The sequence below is a fragment of the Neoarius graeffei genome, chromosome 18, assembly GCF_027579695.1.
Source record: "Neoarius graeffei isolate fNeoGra1 chromosome 18, fNeoGra1.pri, whole genome shotgun sequence".
In the NCBI taxonomy this organism is placed as follows: domain Eukaryota; kingdom Metazoa; phylum Chordata; class Actinopteri; order Siluriformes; family Ariidae; genus Neoarius; species Neoarius graeffei.
In genome coordinates this window covers 64669182-64685019 of record NC_083586.1, presented here as the reverse complement: position 1 = coordinate 64685019, position 15838 = coordinate 64669182, and the positions used below count along the sequence as shown (strand labels likewise).

The window sequence follows — 15838 nt, the reverse complement described above, 5'->3', positions numbered from 1 at the left end:
GCAGTATTTAATGCTAACCTGATAAAGGCATAAACTCATCTCTACTAAAATTGTTGGAAGACTTAGTTTTCCTCTGAACCTTTCCCTCTGATCCTGGAGACTCCTTCCAAAAATGTTACATAAGTGTCTCCTTCCTGACTCATGTATCATTTTCTCTAAAGAAGCCATTGTGTTTTTGTGACTTAATTGTATATAGAACCTTTAATAATGATGGCCCTCAAAATGGCATCTCGAATGTGTCTGATCCTCATGATCTCAGGTGAGTCACACATTTACATTAATCACAGCTCCACACCAGAGACAAATATTCAACCAGCAATATATTTTACAATTTTATACATCTACCACTTTAAAATTAACATCTTGCAGATACAGCTTTATTTCATGTAATGACATTAACAGATGCTTATTAGAATTACAGGGCTGGATTTTATTTACTGTGCAGCTATAAAACTATCAGAAGAAGCGTCGTGTAAAATGTCATCCACATGGAGATAATACAATCTCATAGTGATGGCTGGTAGTGATCTCAAAAACTCCATAATTAAACCCTAAATTTTACCAATACATTATGTCCTACAGTCTCAAAAAAAACCCTGAAATAACATTTATCCACAAATAAAACTGCATCAGCACCAAAGATTAAACCTTACTTTTTCCAGATTAGACAAAGACAATCTTAAATAAAAGTGGATGATAAAGGAATAATACACAGCTCTGTCCAAATCCTGCACACATTTTCTTTACCACTGGAAGAAAACTGTTTTTATTTCTCCAACTCGGACTTCCAGAGGAGGGAAGTGAAGCTGTAAGCGAACTCACTGTTTTACGGGGCTCAGGATAATGACCTCTAATCACCTCTTTCATGTGTCATGTTTCAGGAGCTCTTGGGAATGAATGGAGTGTAAAATACAGCCAAGAAAATCTCTGTGCTTTAAAAGGCATGTACAGTACACACACACCCAACAGGTCTTACAGTGGGAAAGTGTTTTGGGTAATCAACCCAGTTTGGGGTGAAGAGTTTATTGACCTGCATACTGAATCAGGTTACTCAGAGTATTTAGGATATGAACAGAAACACTTCAGACTGAGTGAGGTAAAGAAAACAGATGAACACATTTACTACTTAGGAATCACAACAAATACAATGAGAAAGTGGGCAGGTTTACCTGGAGTTAGACTCAGTTACAGGTAAAACACACAGACACACTCAGACCATAATCTTTAGATACAGGAGTCAGTTTTGTAGCAGATTAATGAAGAACTCTAACACACTGTTGAATTACTATTTAATTAAAAACCTAAACACTGATTTACTAAAAAGGTTAAACACATGTCAAACCTATACGGAATGTCCGTATTTTATATACGGATTTGATTCAATAAACGTAGTATACGGGCGTATAAATAAAGTTATACGGATTCTTTAAAAAAAAAAAATTCAATATTTAGAGCTATAATCAATTCCCACGATGATAAACGTACTGTACACCACAGACAGCCAGTAAAGAGTCTTATGAAATCGTGCGTTATCTTGTGGTAGCGAGACTTCGTTCCACTTTTGATCATGTGCACACCGCATTGCGAGAATCCCGCCAACCGTGAAGTCATAGACATATAAACATAGACGCCGGCTTCTGCGTAGAATCATACGTCATCCTCGCCGCCATATTGGATGTGGCAAAGTGGAGATTCTTCAGCCGTCTCTGGTGTAGCGTCTAGACAGTAGCCGAGAATAAAGATGCCTCATTCATGTGCTGCGTTTAACTGTACCAACAGGTTTACCGTCCAAACGAGATCACATGGGATTACCTTTCACAGGTGAGACTGGAAAAATACTTTGTATTCATTCTGAAGGTTTATTGTTATTAATATTGAATAAAAAGTAACTGGGATATATCATTGCTAATTATCATTCAAATTTTAGGTAAATTATTTTAATTTGCATCTTATACGGATTTTATAAGGGAAATACGGATTTGGGAGGTTGGTTATACAGGTTTGATTGACCAAAGGTTGACATGTATGTAAACAGTTTACTCATGGAACTGATGGAATGAGCACTACTTGTTTTGCAGGCAAGTTACAAAAAAGTGTTTAAGTGATCTACATTTATGATCTAACAGCTAATGAAAGTTATTTCAGAAGACAAAATTAAAGTTTTACAATGTTAGTGCTAAAACCAACCCCCCCCCCCCAAAAAAAAAGCCAGTCAGGGCTTAAGATGATAATCATAAGCTTCATCACAACAGGACTGGAGTTCAGGTAGAGGCAAGTGCAGACTTGTAAATGTATTAAAAAAAAGTGACAAAACAAGACTTTAAAAAAAAAAAGCCCACTCTCAACAACAGACAAGAAATGAACTAACATGGGTAGAACACGGGGGGGGGGGAGGCTTGTGCAAGAAACACAGCCAACAGAACTGAAATAAGATGTTTAGCAATACAGACACATGAGGGTGATTAGTGAGGCATGTGATGTAGTTTGTCATCTGTGACCAATTGCATGTCTCTATTGCTCATTTGTGGGAAATCACTGGTTACACCCACAGAGTCCACATTAACATTTAGCTCAAATGATGGGGAAGGAGCCCAAGTGCTGTTGGGGGACCCACCCACCAGAGTGGATTTAATATCTTCTGCAAGCTCTTGCAAAATGTATACACCCCCCCCCCCATGCCCCTTCTTTTGTTAGGATATGGTTTTGAGCACAGTCAGTCAGTCTTTTTATCCAATAAGTAGGCAGTTCACAAGAGACTAGGTTTAAGATTCAGCATTTACAAAGTTCATGCAGCACAGGGAAGAAATGACTCAAGAAAATCCAAAAGTTGAGACAGTCACCAAACAAAGGTCCAAGACTTTCAGGGTAATCTACAAACAGAGAGGGTTCAGAGAATACAGTCAATGATAAAAATATCCACAAAGAAAGTCTTAAGTCTACTTACAAAGAGTAATCAAAGCAAGCCACAAGGCCAAGTAGAAAGTGCTTGACAAAGCACTGGTAGATCATGACTGAGGCTACGTTTACAATAGACTGTATCTGTCTCGTTTTCTTCGTGGATGCACTGTCCGTTTACATTAAACCGCCTGGAAACGCCGGGAAACGGGAATCCGCCAGCGTCCACGTATTCAATCCAGATCGTGTCAGCTCCGGTGCTGTGTAAACATTCAGAATACGCGGATACGCTGTGCTGAGCTCTAGCTGGCATCTCATTGGACAACGTCACTGTGACATCCACTTTCCTGATTCGCTGGCGTTGGTCATGTGACGCGACTGCTGAAAAACGGTGCGGACTTCCGCCTTGTATCACCTTTCATTAAAGAGTATAAAAGTATGAAAATACTGCAAATACTGATGCAAATACTGCCCATTGTGTAGTTATGATTGTCTTTAGGCTTGCCATCCTTCCACTTGCAAGTAGTAAGTGATATGCGCTGGGATCACACACACAGCGGCTCAGTCCCGAAAACACTGCTAGTGCGCTTCACTCGCGCGCTCTGTGAGCTGCGCAGGGCCGGAGTGCGCACCCTCCAGAGGGCACTCGCTGTTCAGGGCGGAGTAATTTGGAGCGCAGGATGCCTGCGGAGCCAAGCGTATCCGTGTATTGGTATTGTTGTGTGCACGCAAATCGTGTATTGGTGTTGCTGTGTGCACACTAATCGTTTTAAAAACGTTAATCTGATGATCTGCTGATACGGTCTAATGTAAACATGGGCTGAGTACTAAGGTCAAGCTCAGCTCAGATTAAGGCTACATCCACACGACAACGGCAATGAGATGTTATTTAAAAATATATCGCGTCCAAATGGGCAACGATCAGTAAAATATCAGGTCCATATGGCAACGCAACGCTTGCTGAAAACGATGCAATACACATGCCACACCTCTAGGGGCGCTGTAAGACGGTCCCTTCGGAGACACCAGAACAATAGAAGAAGTAAGGACGCATGCGCATAAACTATTATGCGCGAGACTTCATATTAGCCACAAAGTCAGGAAAATCTGTTCGTAAAATTACATTATAATGACCAAATACAATGAAAAGTATTTTTCCAGTCTCACCTGTGAAAGGTAATCCCATGTGATCTCGTTTGGATGGCAAACCTGTTGGTACAGTTAATTGCAGCTAATCTTTATTCTCCGCTTTGACCTATCCAATCTGGCGGCGAGGATGACGTATGATTCTACGCGGAAGGCGTCGTCGTTAATGGTCCGGAATAAATTGAATGCTACACGTTGATGGATTAATTTGTTGTTTCTCACCTGTGAAAGGTAATCCCATGTGATCTCATTTGGACGGTAAACCTGTTGGTACAGTTAAACACAGCACATGAATCTTTATTCTCCGCTTTGACCTATCCAATATGGCGGCGAGGATGACGTATGATTCTACGCGGAAGGCGGCATCTTTAATGGTCCAGAATAAATTGAATGCTACACGTTGATGGATTAATTTGCTCGTCTACGCCCTTTTTGAGGAATGTATTGTCGGACTTAAACCAGCATCTGAAGAGGTGAGATCGCTCCTTTTTTTCCCTATTTTTGCTGGCGGGATTGACTCTGCCCTAAGGGCAGAGTCTCTCTCTCTCTCTCTCTCTCTCTCTCTCAGTTTGCACCATTACACAATAAATATTCACAGTGAAAATATTTTGTAAGTGCGTTTCATGAACCAAGTTATAGGATTTGTTGACAACTCGCATCGAGTTCGTTGCACTTCTACCCGGCGTGAAGCACTCACAGTCATGTGGTTGTGACGTCATCATAAACAAATCCGTTCTACTCATCCAGACGACTTCGCAACAGCAACGTTGCCAGATCTTTCCACTCTGGAACCCGTTCTCAAAAAGATTGCGTTTTGGGCACCCAAAACGCCGGTGCCGTGTGGACGCCAGGCCTAAATGATAAGCAATTGTATCGGAGTCACCTGAATCCGTTGCCATGTGGACAGGGCCTAAGTAGCCAGCAAATGAGTCCTGTGACCAACAGATGAATCCACTCATTGAAGCTCAGCTAAAAGTGTTCCAGAAGACTGTCTCCACCTAGTGGTGACAACCAGGAACTGTGTGAGGTCTGACATTCTGGGGCTCCAGAATAAGATAATAACTCATAGTGAGAAACTTTATTACTACTTACTCGATTAGTTTTATATATTAATTTTTTTTTCTTGTAAATTAATACCCACTTTTGGGTTGGTGTTACACCTTTTGGGTATAAACAAGTCAGGCAGTTATAGCTGTGCTGTAAGAGGATATGAACATCTCCCCTCTCCTGCTCAAACCCTCAGCATCAGATGTGAGCTTTAGTCAACTTCTTCGTATATATTGTAGAACTCAATAGTTAATAAAGAAAAATGCTAAACACCACTGGTATAAGTGAAGAAAGGAAAAAAAGAAGGAAATGGAACATGGGGTGGGGATGGCAAATGTATTTCAATGACAGACCGAGTCATTACATTAGTTTTGCTCATTCAAACAAAAAACAAAACAGATGAGGTGATCAGGGTTGCATGGCTTGAGTGCCAAGTTGAAGTCTGTCCCCCCACACCTCAGAGGCTGTCTGATCAACTGACCACACACCACTTCTGCCACTGTGCATCCAGGCAGTCAGTGCACTTACCAATTATTGCGAGCTAGAGACTGGTGCCCTAACATGTTGATGGATATCAATTGTAACATTTCCTCATGTCCCACATGTGCAAAGGCTAAAGTGACCCGGGCACTTCCAGTAGGCAGACTCATGTCACTGCCCATGCCTCAGCATGTCTGGTTCCATACTGCCATGGACTTCATCACAGATCTTCCCAAATCCCAAGGCAATACACAAATCATAGCCATCATTGATTGCTTTTAAAGGCTTTCAGATTTATCCCTCTACCAGGTCTCCCCACAGCCTTTGAACACAGCTGAACTCCTTTTTAACCATGTGTTTTGTTATTTTGGTATCCCAGAAGATATAGTCAGTGATCGTGGTTCATAGTTCACATATCAATGATGGTCTAAGTTCATGGACAGGCAGGGACTTTCAGTAAGCCTGACATCCAGGTACCACCCACAGTCTAATGATCAGGTGGAAAGGGCTGAACAAGAAGTTGGGTACTTCTTCAGGTTCTTTTGTGCCAAAAACCAGAGGGACTGTGCACAGTGCTTGCCATGGGATGAATATGCCCAGAACTCTTTGTGTCACTCTGCCACCCAACTTATGTCCTTCTAATGTGTATTCAGCTTTCAATCTCCCTTTTTCTCATGGGACAACTTGCCCACCATTGTACCTGATGTTGACCACTGGTTCAAGCAGAATGAACAGGTGTGGTAATGTCCACCAACACTTATAGCAAGTGGCGCAAAGGTGCAAGCATTTGCTGACCATCATAGAGGGGAAACCCCAATATAACCCAGGTGACAGAGTGTGGCTATCAACCAAGGACATCAGGAACTCAGAAGTTTGCAAAAACCTCTGTGCTAAGGACATTGGCCATTTAAAATTCTGCAGCATATCAACAATGTTACTGACAAGCCGGACCCGTTCAGACACAGTAGACTCACCCACGTTCCACACATGATGCCTGAAACCTACCATTCCCAGTCCCTTAGTAACCAATGTTCCCTCCACTTCACTTCCTGCAGCCCTCACCCTTGAAAGTCAACAAGCTTACATCATTCAGGACATCCTCAACTCTCGGCGCAAAGGAGGTAACTTGCAATATCTGGTCGAGTGGGAGGGCTATTGTCCCAAGGAGCACTGTTGGATCCCTGCTAAGGACATCTTCAACCCACTCATTTGCCAATAATTCCACACCAAGCATCCAGATAAACCTGGCCCTTGCCCCTAGGGCTGTCTGAAAAAAGTATTGCTCCCAGAGTGAGGGAGTGGGGGGAGGGTTCTGTCACATCTGCACCTGCTTGCACTCCAGACTCCACTTCCCAAAATTTACAGCAGCCTTCAAATATGGCTGCCATGGGCTGCAACAACCATCCTGTACTTCACCACTCACAGTCTCCTCATTACTGATTGCACACACCTGGACTCAGTCACCACAGCACACTCCATAAGCATACTCTCAGCACTCAGTCATTGTGAAGTACATGCTCAGTTCCTTGTGTCTGACTTGAACAAGCCTTCTGATTATTTCTCTGGTTAGATTTGTTTTATACTCTGGATTTTGCCCTTTTGATATTGCCTTTGACATACTGTTTGTGTTTCACCTGACCATTGCCTGTTTTGTGATTCCACCTTTTGCCTTACTATTTGGATTTGTCTGCTAGTTTCCCCGAATACACTCTCTTTCAGCGTTTGCACCCGTCTGCAAGCCTGACAGTTATAGACTGCTGATTAGAATCATTTTAAATTTCTTTAAGATCCTACAAAGAACGTCTCAGTGTCGATCAGTCCTTCTGATGAATCTGTGGAGGGCAGCTCAGTTACTCTGACCTGCAGCAGTGATGCTGTCCCATAAAATGATCAGTGTTTGGACTTATTTTTCCATCAAGACACTTGACAGTCGGGCACCTTTAGGGCTGTTTACAAAAAATTTCAAAGCGATGTGTCCGTGTTTGGAGTCGTGGTTGGAGTCATGATTTGTACTCAGAGCATGATCTTTGAACCTTGCAGACAGTAAGATGGTGGTGCCCAGGGACATTGTTTTTCTTTTAAAATAAAATCTGTACACAGGATACAGGTACAAATATGAACAAGTGAACATTTGAACATGTGTGGATAGTAACAGTCAGTATAGAAGAGTTTATTTTTTCAGTTTTGTTTGGCATTTATGTATAAAAAATCTATACAGAATACCATCTTGACCATGTAAAGAGAAAAATACAAGCACATGCAGGATTGATTAAAAGGTGTCCCAGAATTATCACAGGATAAAAAGATGATCAGAATTGTGACTGTATAATGGCAGTGAAGTGGGTTTTATATTCAGTGGGAACGACACATAATGAGATGAGCTGAAAAATGTAGTCAAGAACTGATGAAAGGGAAAAAAAAACCACTCGGCTTATGACCATGAACTGCTTTCTTCACTCTTATCATGGAACTCTTTAGATCCTCCAAAGAACGTCTCCGTGTCCATCAGACCCTCTGGTGAGATAGTGGAGGGAAGTTCAGTGACTCTGACCTGCAGCAGTGATGCGAACCCTCCTGTGGAGAACTACACCTGGTTTAAGGGGACGACATCAGTAGGAAAAGGAAAGACCTACACCATCTCCACTATCAGCTCTGAGGACAGTGGAGAGTACAAGTGCAAGTGCAAGAATGAACTCAAACATCGGTATTCCATCGGTGTAACTCTGAATGTTCTGTGTAAGTTAAAGCTAGTTTATTGTGTTTCATTTTGTGGCTTGATCACATTCAGTAATCTTAATCATCTTTTTGGAAACTCCTGGAATTACATCTGCTGTATGTAGTCGTATAGTAAAGATAATGCCAAATCCTTTGTCTGCTAATGCATTCTATAGATCCTCCAAAGAACGTCTCAGTGTCCATCAGACCCTCTGGTGAGATAGTGGAGGGAAGTTCAGTGACTCTGACCTGCAGCAGTGATGCGAACCCACCTGTGGAGAACTACACCTGGTTTAAGGAGAACGAATCCTCACCTGTAGGATCTGGACAGAGTTACAGAGCTCTACAGAGTGGACAGTACTCCTGTGAGGCTCAGAATAAACACGGCTCTGAGAGATCGGCTGCAGTGTCTGTCACTTTAAAAGGTGAGAGCAATGGTGTAAATCTATAAATCTGAATGGCACTCATAAATATTCAACACTGATTCATGATCACATCATTATCTACACAGGGTTTCAGAACGTAGGTGTGTATGCAGGAGTTGGGGTTGTTGTGTTTGTTTGTCTCGTCGTCTTCTTGTTTCTAAGGTAAGAAAATAGATTTTTTCACCTCAATATCAAAAATAGAGTGAGGTTATAGTCACAATTTTTACAGAATTTTCTGCTGTACAGCTCTGTATGTTTGAATGTTTGTCCAGTAAACACTCCTGTTTTTAACTGACCAAGGTTGATGTAAACTCTTTGGTCAAAGGTTTGTGCACCTTCACCCTCACCATCAGATATCCCTGCTGAACATCTCATTCCAGATTTATTCCCCTTGTTACTGTTATAATAAGGCTTTCCACTAGATTTTGGGGCGTGGCTGTGGGGATTTATGTTCATTCAGTTCAGTGACAAGAGCATTAGTGAGATCAGACTCTGATGTTGGGATATTGAGGCTCCAGTTCCAGTTCATCCCAAAGGTGTTCAGTGGGGTTGAGTTCAGTCAGGGCTCTGTGCAGGACACTCGAGTTCTTCACTCCAACCTTCACACACCACGTCTACATGGTGCTCGCTTTGTGCTCAGAGGCATCATCATGCTGGAACAGGTTTGGACCTGAACATTCTGTAACCTGGTACCCAGCTACCCTGCCTGTAATGATGGAGGACCAAAAATAAGCTCTGATTAGTTGGCTGAGCAATGGACCAGTGACTAGGTTTGCGGAGGTAAATGATGTGCTGGGTAATAGCCAGAAAAGATGAACACAGACCCAGGGATTAACTTAAGTGGAACACCTTATATTTAGGTACCTCATCTCATCTCATTATCTGTAGCCGCTTTATCCTGTTCTACAGGGTCGCAGGCAAGCTGGAGCCTTTCCCAGCTGACTACGGGTGAAAGGCGGGGTACACCCTGGACAAGTCGCCAGGTCATCACAGGGCTGACACATAGACACAGACAACCATTCACACTCACATTCACACCTACGCTCAATTTAGAGTCACCAGTTAACCTAACCTGCATGTCTTTGGACTGTGGGGGAAACCGGAGCACCCGGAGGAAACCCACGCGGACACGGGGAGAACATGCAAACTCCGCACAGAAAGGCTCGAACCCGGACCTTCTTGCTGTGAGGCGACAGCGCTAACCACTACACCACCGTGCCGCCCTTATTTAGGTACCTTGTTAAAAAAAAATTTATATATATATATATATATATATATATATATATATAAGTTTACAACTTAACAGCTGGTATCTCTATGAAAGGGAAATACATCAATAAGTGCATTTTTATAACACTAACAAACTTCAGTTTCCAACTCAGATCAGTTCAGTTTCTCTGCTTCTAATACTTGAAACCAGTTGTAGTGCTGCACAGTTTAGGTCAGTCAACTCGTATAGTTTGTCAGTCAGATCCTTTTAGCATAGTCCAAGAGTTGATTCATGTCAGTAAGTGTGTTTTAGTCAACATGAGGTGGATGTCATGTCAAATCCTACCACACCGGTGAACCTATAAAACTTGTGAAGAAGGAATGGATGAGTTCCCTCAGTGATGAATGAAGCGATCAAATCTCCCAGTGGCTCGCCATCTTCCTCGTCAGGGAGAAAATCCAGTTCCGGTTTCCAAAATCCCAAGAAGTTCCCAGTAGAATCAAAAACCTAGCCTGCATAACAATATAAACCCTCATTATTTACAGACATAACATTTCAATCACTTATGGCCATATCTTATATTCAATTTAAAATCTAACAAAAAAAAAAACAAAACACTGCAGTAATTACTACATTTGTGATATAGTTCTGTGATTACAATACCTTTAACTCATCACTTTGTGGAATTATTTTCCCCACTTTTAATGAATTGTTTTTAGCTCTCTTTTTTTTCATGAACTTAAATACAGTCCAATATGAAACCTCCAAAACCTTAAAATCTGGATGAAGGTTATAGTTTTTATCTTCACATATTTTAAACCTTTTCTTACACTAATGAACACTGTTTTTAACCAACCTTGTTTTACAGGACACCAATGATGTTGATTGTACTCAAATAATCAAATGAATTACAAAAAATAAAAAAATAAATTAAAAAAAAATGGGCGGCACGGTGGTGTAGTGGTTAGCACTGTTGCCTCACAGCAAGAAGGTCCGGGTTCAAGCCCTGTGGCCGGCGAGGGCCTTTCTGTGTGGAGTTTGCATGTTCTCCCCGTGTCCGCGTGGGTTTCCTCCGGGTGCTCCGGTTTCCCCCACAGTCCAAAGACATGCAGGTTAGGTTAACTGGTGACTCTAAATTGAGCGTAGGTGTGAATGTGAGTGTGAATGGTTGTCTGTGTCTATGTGTCAGCCCTGTGATGACCTGGCGACTTGTCCAGGGTGAACCCCGCCTTTCGCCCTTAGTCAGCTGGGATAGGATCCAGCTTGCCTGCGACCCTGTAGAAGGATAAAGCGGCTACAGATAATGAGATGAGATGAAAAAATAAAAACAGCTATGGTTTACACTCAATTTCTTCATATTGACCATTGAAATGTACTTCCTTTAATGGAAAAGAAAGCTTTTAACATGTCACAGTATTAACCATTGTAGTTAGCATGTTGCACATCAGACACAAACACACATTAGCACACAGCATGACAGAATGACACAGGCTACCGCCATTAGCTGTGTTAGCTTAGCTAATATTGAATTCACCAAGACGGTCTGCATACAATAAACCCACGTCAACAGGCTTTGGGTCACCTCCAGTATCACTTATGAACACTTAAACATTTAGAACCAACTTTTGTGAAATAACCGCCGAGGGATTTACTTCTCATCTCTCACTCGTTTGCATGTGCTCCCCTCACTGCTCCGGTGTGTACTACCGTGACTGCTACCTGAAAGGGGGGGCTTGTCTCCACCCTCCAATAGCATTACGCTGCTGGGTGATTTGGCAAATTACAATTAATTAACCTTGACAGGCACATAAACCAACTGAATAACTTCAAATAAACAGTTTGGTGAACCAGAAATCAAAGAAAATGATAATTTTATTTTCCTATCAATTATCTCATCTCATCTCATTATCTCTAGCCGCTTTATCCTTCTACAGGGTCGCAGGCAAGCTGGAGCCTATCCCAGCTGACTACGGGTGAAAGGCGGGGTACACCCTGGACAAGTCGCCAGGTCATCACAGGGCTGACACATAGACACAGACAACCATTCACACTCACATTCACACCTACGGTCAATTTAGAGTCACCAGTTAACCTAACCTGCATGTCTTTGGACTGTGGGGGAAACCGGAGCACCCGGAGGAAACCCACGCGGACACGGGGAGAACATGCAAACTCCGCACAGAAAGGCCCTCGCCGGCCACGGGGCTCGAACCCGGACCTTCTTGCTGTGAGGTGACAGCGCTAACCACTACACCACCGTGCCGCCCCCCATCAATTATGTTTTGAATTAAATTAAATAAAATTAGGAAATTGGGTTTCTACTGGGTTACAGTTCTGTACAGTTGTGAGCTCCCAACATTGTGCTTAGAGTTTCAGGAAGCACCACATGTGGGTGTGATGGTCAGGGGTGGTCTGGTATCTTTAGTGCTTACTGGACCACAACGAATGGATTTATTATTTCATTCTACAGGAAAAAGAAGAGAATTGGTTCAACGGCAGACCAAAGTTTAAAACAGGTAAATAAATATCCAGATAATTCCTGAGAATTGTGTTTGTACTGTCATTTAAACACTTCAGACCTTCTGAGCTTACATTTGAGATTCTCATCAGCAATAAAAGTCAAGAACGAGTACTGTGTTTGTAGCATTTATGTGGAATTATCATCGTAAGCAGCAGATGAATTAATTACATTTTTCAATTGATCCAATTAGGATCAAGGTCAAATGTCAGAAATATGTTCATCAGTGCACTCATGTCAGAGCTGCCATTATAGAAAATTAATCAATATGTTCTGACCAAGCAGAATCAAGAATTCAACAGAGCTGTGATATACGTAGATGTTCAGTATTTTCATGCCTCTATCTCTGTGCATCTCCCTCAGGATGATATTTCTTCCAATGTCACAGTGATACAGCCAATCAACACTGTATCTGATTCAGCTTCAGCCAATCAGGACGAAGTTCTGTACGCCAGCATTATACACTGGAGTGCCGCTGACCTCAGGAACGCTGAGAGTTCTGCTGTAAAAGCTTCTGTCTCTGAGGAAGAAGAGGTTCAGTACGCTAGTGTTCGATTTCCTCGCACCGGTGCTGATGACAGGTGAGAGGATCAGGTCTGTTTCCTCCACTCTAACAGAGCTGGATATGATCTTCTGCTGGATCTGAGTGTGATCATTTCCTCTCTTTCTGTAGGCCTTCCAATGCTGAGGATCCCACTGTGATCTACAGCAGTGTGAAATAAACACCATTCAGCCATTTATTCAACCTCACCACAACTTCCACCTGCTCAGTGGAAAGCTTCAGGAAAGTTGGATGGCTAATTTGTAAATGAAGCTGGTTTTACACTGTGTGATTTCAGCAGTGCTTTAAGAGAGCTCTTTTTATTTCTCTGTCAACAAAATCAGGCTGAAATTCATACAGTGTAAAGCCATTTTCAGACCTTCTGGATATTTGCTGGAGAATATTGGATCAGTGTTAATATTTATCAGGATTAAATCATTGGCTGCGATTCACACTTTGGATATATAAAGATGACTCGTTATAAACTCTGCATCCGAGTTCAAAATTCAGCTTAAAGACCAATAAAATTCAAAAGATGGTCTTTAATTCAAATAACTGTCTTCTAAAGCATGTTATTCAATTACAATTCATAACGATCCAGTGTCATAAAATTTCCTCCTTACGAAGTTCTGGAAAAGCAACGAACATGACGAAATCGCAACAATAATTACCTCCAACACGCTATAAGATAATAATTGTTTTTGTTAATATATAATTTTTTTTAATATACTGTATATTTATAACTTACAATTCTTATGTTTGTTACATACACAGCAGTACTTTAAAAAAATAACCATGAACCTTGGTATAATTTTCATTGTTAATATAACAATTGCTTGTTTTAATATTTGTTGTTTTCTGACTATTTTATATTTTTGTTTTTATTTCTTTATTTGTAACTCAGCATATTAAACATGAAGGCTCCTCCTCAATATGACTGACCAGATTCAGTGAAATAAATAAATATATTCTCACTGGTGCATTACATTGCAGTGTGTCTTTAAATGAGGCCATTTATTTTGTGCGTATAATAAATGAGCATCGAAACTTTTTATTTTACATCATGCCGGCGGCATAGTGGTGTAGTGGTTAGCGCTGTCGCCTCACAGCAAGAAGGTCCAGGTTCGAGCCCCGTGGCCGGCGAGGGCCTTTCTGTGCGGAGTTTGCATGTTCTCCCCGTGTCCGCGTGGGTTTCCTCCGGGTGCTCCGGTTTCCCCCACAGTCCAAAGACATGCAGGTTAGGTTAACTGGTGACTCTAAATTGACCGTCGGTGTGAATGTGAGTGTGAATGGTTGTCTGTGTCTATGTGTCAGCCCTGTGATGACCTGGCGACTTGTCCAGGGTGTACCCCGCCTTTCGCCCGTAGTCAGCTGGGATAGGCTCCAGCTTGCCTGCGACCCTGTAGAACAGGATAAAGCGGCTAGAGATAATGAGATGAGATGAGATCATGCCACAGTAAAGTCCTGTAAAGCCAAAATGAACACTGTGTTTAATGGGCTTCTCTTGATGAACATCTTGTGCTGTGACTCCTTTGGCCTGAAGGAGGGGCTGTTGTGCTCATTTCATTCAGTCATGTGGAAAGAACTGATTGAGGCCCCAGTCCCACAACACCAAGAACTATAACTATTCCTATAACTCCAACTCGGACTCTCCCTCTGCCTGAATTGAGGTCCAGTCTGGAGCAGAAACACCACAACTATAATCCCCACTATAATATCGCTTGGTTCTGACACACCAGGAAATAAACGCATGCAACTTAGGAACAGTCATGGAAGTTTTTTCCAAGTAGTAGCATGTTATTCTGGGTCAGACTGTACAGCTTGGACTCCAAAACAACTAATGTACACTCTCTGGAGGTTGATAAAATACAGATAGGTCATGGATTACGGAAATACACTACCGTTCAAAAGTTTGGGGTCACGCAGACAATTTTGTGTTTTCCATGAAAAGTCACACTTTTATTTCCCACCATAAGTTGTAAAATGAATCGAAAATATAGTCGAGACATTTTTCTGGCCATTTTGAGCATTTAATCGACCCCACAAATGTGATGCTCCAGAAACTCAATCTGCTCAAAGGAAGGTCAGTTTTATAGCTTCTCTAAAGAGCTCAACTGTTTTCAGCTGTGCTAACATGATTGTACAAGGGTTTTCTAATCATCCATTAGCCTTCTGAGGCAATGAGCAAACACATTGTACCATTAGAACACTGGAGTGAGAGTTGCTGGAAATGGGCCTCTATACACCTATGGAGATATTGCACCAAAAACCACACATTTGCAGCTAGAATAGTCATTTACCACATTAGCAATGTATAGAGTGGATTTCTGATTAGTTTAAAGTGACCTTCATTGAAAAGAACAGTGCTTTTCTTTCAAAAATAAGGACATTTCAAAGTGACCCCAAACTTTTGAACGGTAGTGTATAATAAAAAGGAGCGGTTACGGATTTTAATAGGGATGATCACAGATGCAAATAATTTACAGATTGGTCACGGATGTTTTAGTATATTACAGATTGGTTACCGATTTAATACAGATAATGCATCGCAGATAAAAAATTAAGGTCTAAAACAATTAAATGTTTGGACTGCCAAAGTTCATAAATAAAATGTTTTACCTGCATTTGTGTGTTTATTAATTTGCTATTGATATTTCACGGAAACTCACATATCAGTGAATAAAAGATCCGTGCTTTGTATTATATATTTTTTAATTTCCATGAATCCGTATTCTGTGACTTCAAGATACAACAAGGATGTACAAAGATGCCCGGGGAAAAATATCATGTGCTCAGACAACGTCACATGTAAACAATTAGCTGATTGGTCAGATGTTTTATCAGATCAGGTCCAGGTCTGG

The 15838-nt window shown here is 41.6% G+C and overlaps 1 protein-coding gene across 1 annotated transcript; it reads left to right on the top strand.

Annotated features, from left to right (window-relative positions):
- The first annotated feature begins 467 nt into the window (after positions 1-467).
- On the top strand, positions 468-13654 carry LOC132866467 (B-cell receptor CD22-like). The gene is made up of 7 exons (XM_060899254.1): positions 468-941; positions 8047-8304; positions 8460-8708; positions 8795-8870; positions 12389-12434; positions 12800-13017; positions 13110-13654. The coding sequence occupies exons 1-7, from the start codon at positions 866-868 to the stop codon at positions 13156-13158; spliced, it is 972 nt and encodes a 323-aa protein (XP_060755237.1). The 5' UTR covers positions 468-865; the 3' UTR covers positions 13159-13654.
- The last annotated feature ends 2184 nt before the right edge of the window (positions 13655-15838 follow it).

Coding starts and splice junctions, on each gene's coding strand:
- LOC132866467 (XM_060899254.1), top strand. CDS start 866: ATGTGTCATGTTTCAGGAGCTCTTGGGAATGAATGGAGTGTAAAATAC. Junction 942..8,046: donor AAATCTCTGTGCTTTAAAAG/GCATGTACAGTA, acceptor GGAACTCTTTAG/ATCCTCCAAAGAACGTCTCC. Junction 13,018..13,109: donor CGCACCGGTGCTGATGACAG/GTGAGAGGATCA, acceptor CTCTTTCTGTAG/GCCTTCCAATGCTGAGGATC.